General features: G+C 32.6%; 3 protein-coding genes across 3 annotated transcripts; all 3 read right to left on the bottom strand.

Annotated features, from left to right (window-relative positions):
- Window positions 3,641–5,071, bottom strand: LOC18607909 (probable carboxylesterase 12). The gene has a single exon (XM_018114579.1). The coding sequence runs from the start codon at window positions 4,858–4,860 to the stop codon at window positions 3,901–3,903; it is 960 nt and encodes a 319-aa protein (XP_017970068.1). The 5' UTR covers window positions 4,861–5,071; the 3' UTR covers window positions 3,641–3,900.
- On the bottom strand, window positions 6,776–8,061 carry LOC18607908 (probable carboxylesterase 5). The gene has a single exon (XM_018116398.1). The coding sequence runs from the start codon at window positions 7,913–7,915 to the stop codon at window positions 6,998–7,000; it is 918 nt and encodes a 305-aa protein (XP_017971887.1). The 5' UTR covers window positions 7,916–8,061; the 3' UTR covers window positions 6,776–6,997.
- On the bottom strand, window positions 8,535–9,717 carry LOC18607907 (2-hydroxyisoflavanone dehydratase). Its single transcript, XM_007042317.2, has one exon. It carries the CDS (start codon window positions 9,508–9,510, stop codon window positions 8,605–8,607), a length of 906 nt encoding a protein of 301 aa, XP_007042379.1. The 5' UTR covers window positions 9,511–9,717; the 3' UTR covers window positions 8,535–8,604.

Below are 13,690 nucleotides of genomic sequence, written 5' to 3'. Positions count from 1 at the left end.
GAACTCTAGATTTCAAAACCCATTAAGTCAAATAGTCATTGTTAAAAAATAATATATGTAGGAAAATTTTGTTACATTCGAATTAATTTAAATAAATATTACTAAATAAAGTTAATCCAATCGTTTAAAAATTAATTAATTATTTATTAGATAAGCTTTGTAATCAAGTAAAAAAATTGACCAACAACAAATATGGATTTAAATAGAAAACCAAAAAATAAAGTATATATAAATAATAAATAATAAATAATAAATAATAAATAATCAAAAAAAATTTTAAACAATCAATAAAGGCGTGCATGTAGATATCATCATTTTATACTGTCATTGCATGCCACTCTTATTTTGCAAATGGCGCGGGAATCCCGATGATGGGATTTCCCTGAGGAGCTTGTAGAGACGAGTTCTTTCGGGGATATCTCTAGGTGAGGAGAATTTTGAGACTTCACCAAAGCGTTGGGATGGTCTTCGAATAATTTTCCAATAAAAGATTACCGACTCCATCATTTAAAATAAACAAGTCATGACATCATTTTACGCTCGCATCATGTGCATACGTAAAGCCAAATAAAAAACTCAGTCTGTCAATTTAACAAAAATTTAATTAATAAGTAGGGATTAAATTAAAAGTAGGCTATATTAAGATAACTTAAGATTAAATGGTACCGTTCGTGGAACGGGCGCCACGGAGGTGCTAACCCTTCTCCGTGCGTAACCGCACTCCCGAACCCATCTCTAAAAATGTAGACCAGTTCTCATTCTTTCGACGGGCCTAAAATTAATTTAGGACTTCGTTGATTAGAATCGGGTTAATAGGTGACCAATCACACCTAGATAAAAAAAGATTGGTGGTGACTCCCACACCGATTTAATTTTCGCCCACGTTTGGCGGACGAGTTCCCGGACCCGCACGTTACGACAGGTAGTTGGTATTACATCTAGAAGACAAAATCAAAATATTCAGCGTTGGTGAATACAGATTACTGAGAGGGCCAAATATAGCAGGGTTTATGGTGGAATCGAAGAGGGGTAGTTAATTGGAAAACAAATACCCTACCCCTAGCTGGTGCCCTTTTCTAATTTAATGCCAAGTTTCTTCTATCCCTTAACGTTGAGATAAATGTTGAGTAATGGTGTTTGAAGGGGAAAGGGCAGTAGAATTCTACTGTTCTTCTTCAACCTTGTGTTGCTTTTAATTTGTTGTTGTATTCTTTAAATATACAGTAAAATTATTATAAATTAATATTCGATAAATTAATAATCTCTTTTAAATAATATTTTTGATTGGTTCCGATTTAAAATCAATGTGATAAATTAATAATTCGTTAAATTTATAAAATAATACGTTTTAAAAAAACACATAAGTCTTACTTGATATATAAATTAATAATCTCCTTATACATCAAAATTATATATATATATATATGAATGACTCAATTAGAAAGCCTTTGTAAAATATAACTCAAATGTTACTTGTTTCTTTTTAAAATTGATATCTCCTTAAATCTCATCTTTACCTTTTTTTAATACATTAACTTTTCATCTATCATCGTTAATTTTTTTATAACTTTGAAATAAGAACCGTTGTGTTTAATTTTACCGTTTGTGATACTATATGTTCTTTTTATAAATGTTTTTGTTTGATTTATTATTCATGAAGTATATTAATTAAGTATATGTAATTTTATTTTGTTGCAAAAATAGATAGATTTATAATTTTTATTTAATAAGAGTAATTACATTCATGAATTTGTTTTAATTAAACAAATATATAGAATAATAATAATTTGTAATTCGGTAATTACTTAATATTCGTATAATCACAATGCATAATATATGTATTATGTGTAATATTTTAAAATATATATTAATAAATTATTTTTTAATTAATATATAAATTAATAAATTATTAACTTATCAATTAAGTAATATCTCGATTAATTAATAAATTTTCATAATTTCAAAAATATTAACTTATAGAGACTTTATGATATATTTTTTTCATCTTTCCTATCTTTTCCAACCATCAAGCTCTTGTTACTTTTTACTTAAATTCAATGATTCAAGCAAAAACCAATAGGGGCAATCAACAATCATTTCACAAACACCTGATCAAGCAGACATTCACAACACCAAACAGCCAAAGGAGTGATCAAATCAATGAGTAGGACTCACAAAATATCTAAAATCAAATAGATACAGGAGTACTCAAAACCAGCAAGACCCAAGCACAGGGCAGGAAACTCAGATCGAAGGAACACAATAGAGCCCAAAAAGAAGCCAAGGATGCGAATAGAGAAACAAAAAAATCCAAAAACTATTCTTTCAGCTCAAAATAGAACCTAGACAGAGTGAAATTAACAAAAGATCATGTTCCCTCCCCACCCTGGCCTTAGCAAGCAAATCCACCATGTTGTTTCCAAATCCAACCATATGTTGAATTTGCCACAGTTGAGGATTATTGGTTAGGGCAACAGTATGCAGTACATGATTTCTCAACCTCTACGGAATCATATCAGGACATTAGGTTCACTTCATAGCAGTGACAAAGAACCGAGTCGAAAAAATTTATGTGCTATAACCAAATAAGTTATAGTAAACGAATCTTTTCTTTCCGCTTTGACACAGATTTCTATTATTTCAATAACAAAAAAAAAAAAAAAACTTCCTACCAAATTCCTCTCTCTTAAGATTTCAGCTTTTAGGTTCTTACGTTGGATTTTTTTTTTTGTTTGAATTTAAGTTGATTTGGCTTCTCTTCGATTATTTTTTGCGTTTTGATATTACAAACCCCTTCAAATGCTGTTAATTAACAAGTTTATTCTAGTTAAAAACTACAAGATATATAGGACACATGGCATGATTACATTAACGGGGGGAAAAGTGAGGCACGAGATGGGGCAGGGAATTTCTAATACGTTGTGTGGATGCATTTATACTTCAGGATTCATCGTGTTAGTCAATCTGTTAGGTTGACACCAAAAATTTGTACCGTGTTAAATGAAAGCTCAGTTTTTTTAGCTTATTGTCAGGCCCGTGTCTTTTGCTGTATTGATGATGATTGCCCACAAGTAATGCTAAACTGATTTTTTTTTTTTCTCTTTTTCTCTCCTTCGCATACCTGATCTCTCTGTATTACTGGTAAATGGTGCAAAAGTGGTGGTTGGGACAATTCCCTCCTGGTTTCAAGAAGGAGCTGCAGTAAGGAGTGAGGAGTAGTTCTTTTTGGTCACCAAACTTCATTATAGCATCATCAATGCAATTAAATGTTCTCTACCTTCCCCTTAATTTAGCTGGATTAGCTATAATTCCTGGATTTAAAAATTGCAAGAAGACAAAGCTGAAAAAGCAAATAGTGGCAAGAAATTAAAATTGTGTATCTTTCTAGGGTTACTATAATTTATAGCATTAAAATGGAATGAAACATTCACATGTGATTCTATATCTTATTCTATATTTACTAATAAATGAATTTTATTAGTATTATTTTCATCCTATATTTAAAATGTTCAGTTATGTATCTATGTTCTCCTTATAATTAAGCACATTCTTAAAATCAATATTCTCAAAAAAATTAACGTAAATCAAGGGAGCCTAAATACATGTATCAGAATTCAAAAATCATAATTCAAAAATCTGATTAAGGATAAATATAATAAGATTTCATTCCATTTCATATTTCATTCAATCTAGATGACCAAATACCAGCGTTCTCATTGAAATCAAAATTATACTAATTTGATCACCTCCATTTCCATAGGAGTAAGAGGCTGCTTATGCCTTTTCATATTTGGCTGAATATTATTTATGTTATTATCGAAAGATAAAAGAAGACATAATTCAAGACAAAAGGTCGGTGGTGCCGCACTGGAACCGGATACAAGCCGCAAGTGCTTCGTTTCAAGCCTTATCCTGGTTCATGAAAGCGGCAACCTTGTTCAGCTTAGCCACAGCGTTTTCGCAAGTGGGCTTGGCCAAATGAAACACATGCTCCTCTCCTTGTGCCTCCATAATCTCCGCTTCTCCTCCCCACCCACTCTTCTTCAACTTCTCGTAGTAGTACCAGCCCCTATGTCTCAATAAATCTTTCTCAGCAACACAAACAAGCACCCTGGTGCACCCCAGGCTCTCCAAGCTTTGATCATCGACAGGATTGATCCATGGATCATCGGAACCACTCGTCGTCGGAGAGGCCAAACGCCAAATCTGTTCTAGTTTTGCCCTTACAGCTGGATCCTGAATCTCATCCCCAACAGGTTCTTTGCCCCAAAAATATGGATGTGCTAAGACAATACCAGCGAGATTAACACCATCCAGCTTTTCTTTGCCAATTTTAATGGCGATGTGGTGCGCTATATTAGCACCAGCGCTATCCCCTGATAAATAAACTTTATCAAAATCAGCATGGCAATTCAACCACTCTTCAGGACCATTTCCACCAAAATGGGAAGCTACCCATTTAAGGGCAGCCCATGAATCGTCGTAAGCAACAGGGATAGGGTGCTCGGGGGCTCTTCTGTAATCAACAGAAACAGCAACGATGTTAGCTTCTGAAACTAAGGAGTTTAAGTAATTATGGTACGTAGGAGAAGAGGCAGTCTCTATGCAAAAGCCTCCACCATGAAAATACACCAGAAGAGGAAGTTTCTGGCTGGAGGATCTGATGGCTTTTGGGATGTAAAGCCTAACGTATTGGCCAGTTTCTTGTGAAAAAACAACGTCTTTGGATTCGACGTTTGTCTTGGGATCAAGGCCTGGAGGGACGGTCTGAGTGCCTAAAAGCCGCTCGACACGACCATCTTTGTATACACGAAGCAAAGGAGCGCAATCGATGGCTATTTCTGACGTGGTGGACTCCATGGCAGTGAAAAATAAGACAGCAAAGCACGCAGATGGAGAGACCTCGTTTCGTGGTAGAGGATAGAGTGATTCAAGCGGAACACAGAAGAGAATATTTATCTTTTGATAGGACAGAGGTAAGCATGAGAGCCAAAAAGTTCGTCCATCTTTTGATTTTACGCATCCCCTAGGGGGTTTACACTTTATGGCATGATGGATTGGGGGCAGTGCTTCTAGATAACATTTGTTTCCTTATTTGGTTGTCAAATACTTTAAAGAATAGTCATTTTTTTGAAATGATTATTTTTTAAAATCAATTAAAATTAAAGAATAACTAATACTAATCTTCTCATGATATTAATTATTCTTTAGTTGAGAAATGGTTTTAAAAAATTGATAAAGATCAAAATACTCCTCACAAGTTTGAAAATTTATATATTATATATTATAAAAAAGAATATTTTAAATTTAAAAATGAGTTAAAATTATTATTATTTTAATCATGATAATATTTGAATTATAAATAAAATATTAATATTTAAATTATCAATTATTAATATTATTATAAAAAAGTTTAAATTTTTAATTATATATAAAAAAATAATATTTCAAATTTTAAAATTAATTAAAATTATTAATATTTTAATCATAATAATATTTAAATTATAAATAAAATATTAATATTTAAATTATTAATTATTAATATTATTAAAAAACTTAAATTATTAATTAAAAGATAAATAATCGCATATTATAATACAAAATATTTTCATCTTTTTATTTTCTATTCTGCTATTATTTTAAATTTATTTTTATTAATAAAACTTTATAATAAATAATTATTATTATTTTATTTTTTATCAATTAAATTATATAATAATATTTTTATTTTATTTTTAATTTATTTTATTCTCTTAAAATATTTATTTTATTTCATTTTATTTTATTTTGTGAACCAAATGTGCCATTAGAAGCAGTTGATTATGGAAAAATATAAAGTTTGGTTTGAAAGTGGCATCAAGCGAATATTTCGACCAATAAAAAGGGAGATGAACTTTGAAAGAAGGGAGCGGTAAAACCAAGAAACGTCATCACGTGGAGTTGAATTTTCAGAGATAGGAGGTTCACTTTTTCCTATCTGCGAGCGAAAAGTCAGGAAAGATGAGTAAGGATGTAGCGACATCTGGCGTTATCCCCAACGATCGAATTCGTAACAGAAAATGACCGCAAGAAGTATCTTTACTAGTAGTCCACAGGAAAAAACAAACTGGCTAATCCTTTGTTCCCTTCCCGTTGTTGCCATGCCTGGCTGGACCTCTCTCCAATCTCCATTTGCATCTTATCACCGTCTAGTTTGTATGTCAGTCCAATATTTCCATGTTCCAATTTCATTTACATTTTCTTACACCATAATTTATCCTAAAAAAATTATAAGGAATGTATCAGAAAAACATTTTATAACATATTGAATTTTAATAGATTCAAAAAATGAGTCAGTGTATAGATAGAATATCATAAATAACTTTGAAAGTTTCAAAGAGCCAGCAGGGCTCTGGGCCATCCTTGCGAATATGAGATGCAAATCACTTTGATTGCTTTCCAGGCATCATCAAATGCAGTAGGGACAGGGTCACAGGGGGCTCTGGAGCTCTTCTGTACTGGACAGCAACTGCATCCACATTAGCCTTGTTGACAAGAGAATTGCGGTAATTATGGTTGAAAGGACTGTAAGGGGACGAAATACAAAATGCACCGCCATGGATGAGTATAAGGAGAGGGAGCATTGTTTAATTGTTTTCTTGTGGGAGAGTATCGTGTCTTTAGACTGGACACCTGTTTGGGAGTCCGTGGAAGAAGGTATGTTTCGATCGGAATCTCTCTGGAGGTGGATTGTGCCGGTAGGAGAGGGAGAGGCGGCAAGAGTTAGAAAGAGGAGTGAGGGAAATAAACAAAAACTCTATAGAATAGGAAACTTAATTAGGTTAAATAACAGACCGGAGCTTGAAGACAAGCCGACCTTTATTATGAAAACAAAAAATACTAGCCCAACTACTTGGGCAGAAAAGGCTTACGTACCTTCACTATTATTAGCTAAATTATACAGGCGGATTTTTATTTCAACGATGTAGATTCTGAGTCTTAGTGACCATGGGGGGCATCAACGATTCAGGAAGGAAGATACTTGATCCATCAAATCCATAGCCTTCTGGCTAGATGGGTCAAATAAATAAAACACATGCTTCTCTCCTGGAGTCTCTACAATGTCTATCACCCCATCCCATCCACTCTTTCTTACTGCTTCGTAGTAAGTTACGCCCCTGTCTTTCAAGAAATCTTTCTCTGAAACACAAACCAGCACCCTGCTGCAGGCCAGGCCAGCCAATTCCTTAATGGCACTAGCTGGATTCATCCTAGGATCATTGCAACCACTGCTTGAAGGGAAAATGTACTCTATCAGCTCATCAGGCTCATTGTTCCTGAAAAACGGGTTCATCAAAAGCATACCAACAAGTTTGACGCCAATCAGGCCATCGGCTCCAGCTTTCATTGTCATGTTATGTGCAATATTAGCCCCGGCACTATCGCCAGCGAAGAACACTCTCTCAAAATCAGCATGATCATTGAGCCAGGGCTCAGGGCCATCTCGGTTAGCATGTGAAGCGACCCACTTGATTGCTGTCCATGCGTCATCATATGCAATAGGGAGAGGGTACTCTGGGGCTTTTCTGTACTGGATGGCCACTGCTATCACATTTGCTTTGTTTACAAGGGAAGTGAGGTAGTTATGGTAGAGAGGGGAGAAAGGGGACTCGATGCAAAACGCGCCACCATGGATGTAGATGACGAGAGGAATTTTCGCAGTAGGATCTGTGATTTTGGGGAGAAAAAGGCGAGCCGATAGGCTTGATTCTGGTGAGACTATTGTGTCCTTGGATTGAACACCAGTTTGAGGGTCATTGGAAGGTGGTACTGTTTCTGTTTCACGGAGTCTCTCGATGCGGCCATCTTTGTAAACTCGGAATAGCGGAAATGAATTGACGAACTCACGGGCTATTTCTGTGGTGTTTGAAGCCATTTTAGAGAAGAAGATAGCTAGCTAAGGCTAAGAGGCTCTAGAAATCAATGAGAGGAAAGAATAAGTCCGAAAAGTAGGACGAATATAAAGGACAATTATACTACCAAACTACCTACCAACATAAATGGTTTGCTTTTTGGTACAGCGGTCGTGGTTTAAAAATTACTAACTTGTGAGAGTGCTAGATGCATATGCGACTAATTTAGCAATGGAAATATAAAACCCTGAATGATCAGGAGATATCTCGATAAAAAATTTATCATATTGATTTGCAGCTTTGCACCAACTCAGTACGTACACAATAAAATGTCATATAGTAATTTGTTTTGAACCATGTATAATGATGCATGCATGTCACTTTTAACTCAGTTTAAGTTAAATTTGGTATCTAAAAAGGAGAAATGAACGAGTTGAGAATTTGGACATGGTAACTCGGTAAGTAAGTTACTTTGTTAATTATCTTATTTACTTTATTAAATTCGGTATCTTCAGCTTCCTCTCCAATTTCCAGATCTTACCTCCATTGAAACATTTCCAAGATCGTAACTGTTCCAAAAGGGTTTCCAATATCTCTTCAAAGAGAGAGACGACTATCTTGCAAATTAGAGGAGCAGCGGGCTTGATAGTAAAGTAAGCATGGAGCTATAAATTAAGTAAAATTATAATGGATCGATCACCTGAAAAGAATCTTAATCTTTCTTTATAAAATCAACTATCTTTTTCTTCAAGACCTCAGCCTTGCCATTGTCATGTAAAACATGGAAGCAATGATCCTCTCCTTTTGACTCATCAAATTCAACACTTCCTCCCCACCCACTCTTGACCAAAGTTTCATAGTAAAGCTCTCCTCTACTTCTCAATCCATCTTTCTCTGCTACCATGACGATTACCCTATCAGATGCCATTTGCTTCAGGTTCGGATCCACAGCCGGGTTCAGTTTCGGGTCTTGGTCGAAGCCGGGACTTGTTGGGCAAACGTACTTGTATATGTCATCAGGCTCTTTACTGCCGAAAAATGGATGTACAATAAGGGTCCCTATGATTTTTAAGCCAACCAGTTTGGTAGCACCAGCTTGGACTGCAACATAGTGAGCAATGGTGGCTCCGGCACTTTCACCCATCAAGAAAACCCGCCCCAGATCTGCATTCTCATTAAGCCACGGTTCGGGCCCTTGTCCATTTGCATGAGAAGCAACCCATTGTAGCCCAGCCCATGAATCATCGTACGCAATTGGTAGAAGGTACTCGGGGGCTAACCTGTAATCAATCGAAATGGCGATGATATTGGCTTGTACTACTAGTGGCGTGAGCAACTTTTGGGTGACAGTGTCGAGGGCCGATCCTATGGAAAATCCACCGCCATGGTAGTGGACAAGGAGGGGAAGCTTCTTACCCGGGCTTCTGGTTTGTGGCATGAAAATCCTGGCCTTGACGCCTGGTGAAACCACCACATCTTTAGATTGGACTCCGGTCTTTGGGTCTATGCCTTCGGGAGCAGGCGTCGTGACTGTGTACCTCTCTACACGCCCATCTTTGTATACTTTGAAGAAAGGCGGACAATCACGGATTATCTCATTGTCGGTGAATGAATCCATTGGCAAAATATTGGAAGAAAGGTGGGTGATAGAAAACGATATCTGGCGCTGAGGAAATGGCCGGTTTTGGTCCCCTAAATTTGCAAGGGCGTGGTTCTAAATATAGAGGTTAATGATAATAGTCATAGTCTCATAGAGCTGAAAGTCATGGAGACTCTACCATTGGATGGCAAGGTCGGCGGGCTGGTGGGGATTCATTTTCTACTCGACGTCGTTTTCCGTTCATTGGAAAAATATCGAATCCCTTGTCATCAAGTTGCATTTTTTTCTTTATTTAACATATGAGAAAAATTGTATCCAATTGAGATATAATATAATATAATTATATATATATATATATAGTATTAATATAACATTNTATACGATATATATATATATATATATATGTATATATATATTATATATATATGTATTATATATTTTAAAATATTTAAAAAATTTTAATAGAAGTAGTAAATAGTTAAGTATTTCTTTATATTTGTTTAATTATTGTAATTTAACAACCAATTAATATATATTAATTTAATTCAATCGTGTAAAAGTTTATCAAAAATTAAATCTAATATTCGTTTGCATATAACTAATAAGGATTTTGGATTCATGTGATTTACCTATAAGTCAATCAATACATTTGACAAACTAATTAAAGCTGATCATTTCATCATTATAATTATCAATTTATAATATACGAAATCATGTAATATACTTTAATGAGATAAAAGAAATAGTCAACAAAATAACATATTAGACATAAAGCAAATATTAATTAATTACATGCAGTGCCTCTAAAAGGATGTCGTTATGATTAGAATTTAAAATTTTAATTTTTAGTATTTTTGGAGATAAAAAAGTATTACAATTTATTTTGTAATCTGATATTAGAGAATGAATGTACCAAATTCTAGTTAGTATAAAACGGTGGCTATAGCTAGTCGAACATATACAAGGCGTATTAATAGTGCTAATGGAAACAAAATATTCCTTAATCAAATTAATTTGCTTCTCAAATATATTTGTATAAACCAAAGTCGATTCTTATATTTCTAAAATTTCATATCCTGAATTGAAAATACAAACAATAAAGTAAAATTGTCTTGTTTTTACATACATACGTATATTTTTTGGTACGTTTGAAAAACGAGCAACAAGTGATTTGGCTTTAATGTGTGCTTCCCAATGCGCGTACATTGATGTAAATATTTAATATAGCTAGGGCCAATATTTATTAAATCGTTTAAGACGTGTGACCTAAATTTGCACCTTTTAACTGAATTTTATTGTCACCAAATGCGGACGAAAGTGCCAAAGCGAAGTTGCGCAGATTAGCCATGATGTCTTCACAATTTTCTATGGCCAATAGGACTCAAAAGTTTTTATTTTAAAATAAGGTTTATGAGCTTGTTTGGCTTGATTTTTTTAATTTAAAAGTTATTATTAAATTTTTATAAAATATAAATAAATTTTAAAATTAAATTAAAATTATTTGATAATTTTATTTTTATAAAATTTTTAAAAATAATCTGTTTGGTTAAAATGATTATAAATAGTAATATTAAAATTATAACATTTTTCGAATAAAAAAATACATGATTTTTTTTTAAAAAGAGAAAGATCTTATGGAATTTCTCCTAAAGTTTTTTTTTTAATTTTGTTTTTAAAAAATAATTTTTTAAATTTTTTTTCAAAATTCATGAAGTAAATAAGATAAAAAAGCAAACACTATATATATATATATATTCAACTAACAATACATAATAGCATAGATATTCTATTTGATCGGACTTATGGAGTAGATAAGATAAAAAAACAGACAATATATATATATAATCAATTAACAATACATAGTAACATGGATAACTTATACTCTCTTAAGAGATTAGGTTATTAATTTGGTGAAATAAGATTATAAAAATATTTTTAAATATGGATAAATAAAATAATTTTAGATTAAAAAATATTTTGATAATTTTATTGAACAGAATTAAAAGAAAAGAGATTCAAAAAGATACTAATATGAAATGAAATCTCATTTAAAAAATTTAAATTTATAAAGAGCGTAAAGTTGAATTTATCCTTAATCTTGTTGACCTTTGTTTCATTGACTTTGAGTTTCTGATGCAATGCTTAACAATGATCCCATAAAATACAATTTTCTTTTATTATTTTACAAAAGTAAAATACTAGTAAGTAAAAGGTAGTGAAGAGATGAATCGAGTAACAGGGCTTGGGGATCTACAAAAAAAGGGCGCAAACTTCATCATTCATTCAATGTAATATAGAAGAAAAATTTCAGATTCGGGTCCTACAATTTCAGATCAAATTCGTCCCCTTCACACTAGCTCCATTTTTCTTTCATTCACACCCTAAATAGATCCTTCTTGTGTCTTTTCTCTCTCGTTTGAATGGTTCAACAGATTGGAGGCTCATTCACGAACAATCGAAACTTTGAAAATACGAAAGATATGACAGCAACATGACTATCAACAAAAAAAAAAAAAAATGAAGAACAAGTTGGGTTTAATAATTTAGAAAGAAAATGAAAAGTTCCTTTTGTATTTGTATATCTTCGAAATGGAATCTCCCAGTTTTGGCCATGGCAGTGGGACTAAACAAAAACAACAGAAAAGAAATCAGATTTCCCAATGTTGCTGATTTGGAAAGCAAGCCTCTCATGACGATTATGGTTGCTGTGGCAGGCAAATCTATCATGGTTCCCCTTAAAATAAATTAGGTACAAAACAATGATTTGATTATATTATAGTGTGCGTTATAAAAGTTTTTTTTTTAACCAATAAATTTCAGTTACTGTAAAGTACAATATGGACTGTTCTCATTTTTACTACATTAGATACTTTTTACTTTAACGTCCCAAGCAAACCTAAATTTGTGAAAAGGAAAAAGAGAAGTAATTTCTTCGTGAATCAGTCTCAAAGTTTTAATAAATGCAAAAACTGTTATTATAATATGTGTTTGACATTTCCATAGTGAAAGAATGAAAGGAAGAAAATCTATTGACTATTCAAAAATTATGTTTATTCAAAAAACTATGTATGTATAAAGATATATATTTCTCTATAAATAAAATTTTTTTGTTTTTTAAAAAATAGACTAATAAAAAAATTTACAATCACTCTTTTCACCTTCTTCAAATTTTTTTAGATTCTTTCTATATTATTTTGTTGTAAAAAATTTATAAGAATTTGATAATCTTATCATACGTCGGTGAGTACTCAATAAATTGATTTTGTCAATCCAAAATAAAATTACTTATTAAGTTTCATTGTATCTCAAAGTTTATCACTTGAAATCTTTTTATACATTTAAATGTATAATTGGTGAGGATGAATGAAACTTTAAAAAAGTAACATAAATACACGTTTTAAAGCCATTTTCTAACATTTACAATTTTTCAGTCATATGTTCTAACAATATGTATACTAGAATGATATAATCAAATTCAATAGTACCGTATATTGAATTTAATTCTAGGATTATTACACCCACTTACTATAATTTCTAAATTTACATGGAAGCTGTTGACTTACACATAGATGTGGTAATATTTTACTATAACTAAAAATTAAAAGGAAAGTGATATTTATTTATTTTATTATTTGTCAAAAAGGGAAACTATAGCAAAGAATGTGAATAGGTCAGTAATTTAGGGAAAGAAAATCTGTTTTTAGAATATTTGAGGAAGTCTAACCAAAAAAAAAAAAAAGCAAGAATCTTGCATCTTGATGTATTCCCATTGAAATGTATGTATTTACAGAAACAAATTAAATTCGATAGAACAAGTCAAGTTTGAACAAAACATTGTTAAGGAGACATATTTTAGATTAAAAAAAATAGAAGGAAAAGTAAAAAGGGGAAACCGTGTGGGACTCACAAGGTTGGTAAGAAAGGTAAAAATCTGCTTTTGATAATCCAAATCATTAGCTCTAGCAACATTATTAAAATAATAAATCTTTTATCATAAAGTAAGATTATTATTATTAAAAGTGGGCTAGCAAAAGCATAAATCCGTTAACATATTTAAATAAATAGAGATTTAAAAAAGTCATGATCCCCACAGGTATGCATAAGCAGGAACATCGGGGAATTCGTCCATGCAACGACGTCGTCTGGTATCGTTCGAGGCTTCGAGTCCGTACATTCACACTACCCGGGTACATTTTTA

The sequence above is a fragment of the Theobroma cacao genome, chromosome 2 (genome assembly GCF_000208745.1).
Source record: "Theobroma cacao cultivar B97-61/B2 chromosome 2, Criollo_cocoa_genome_V2, whole genome shotgun sequence".
In the NCBI taxonomy this organism is placed as follows: domain Eukaryota; kingdom Viridiplantae; phylum Streptophyta; class Magnoliopsida; order Malvales; family Malvaceae; genus Theobroma; species Theobroma cacao.
Note: the sequence above shows the minus strand (reverse complement) of the source record. Positions and strands in the feature narration are given on the sequence as shown.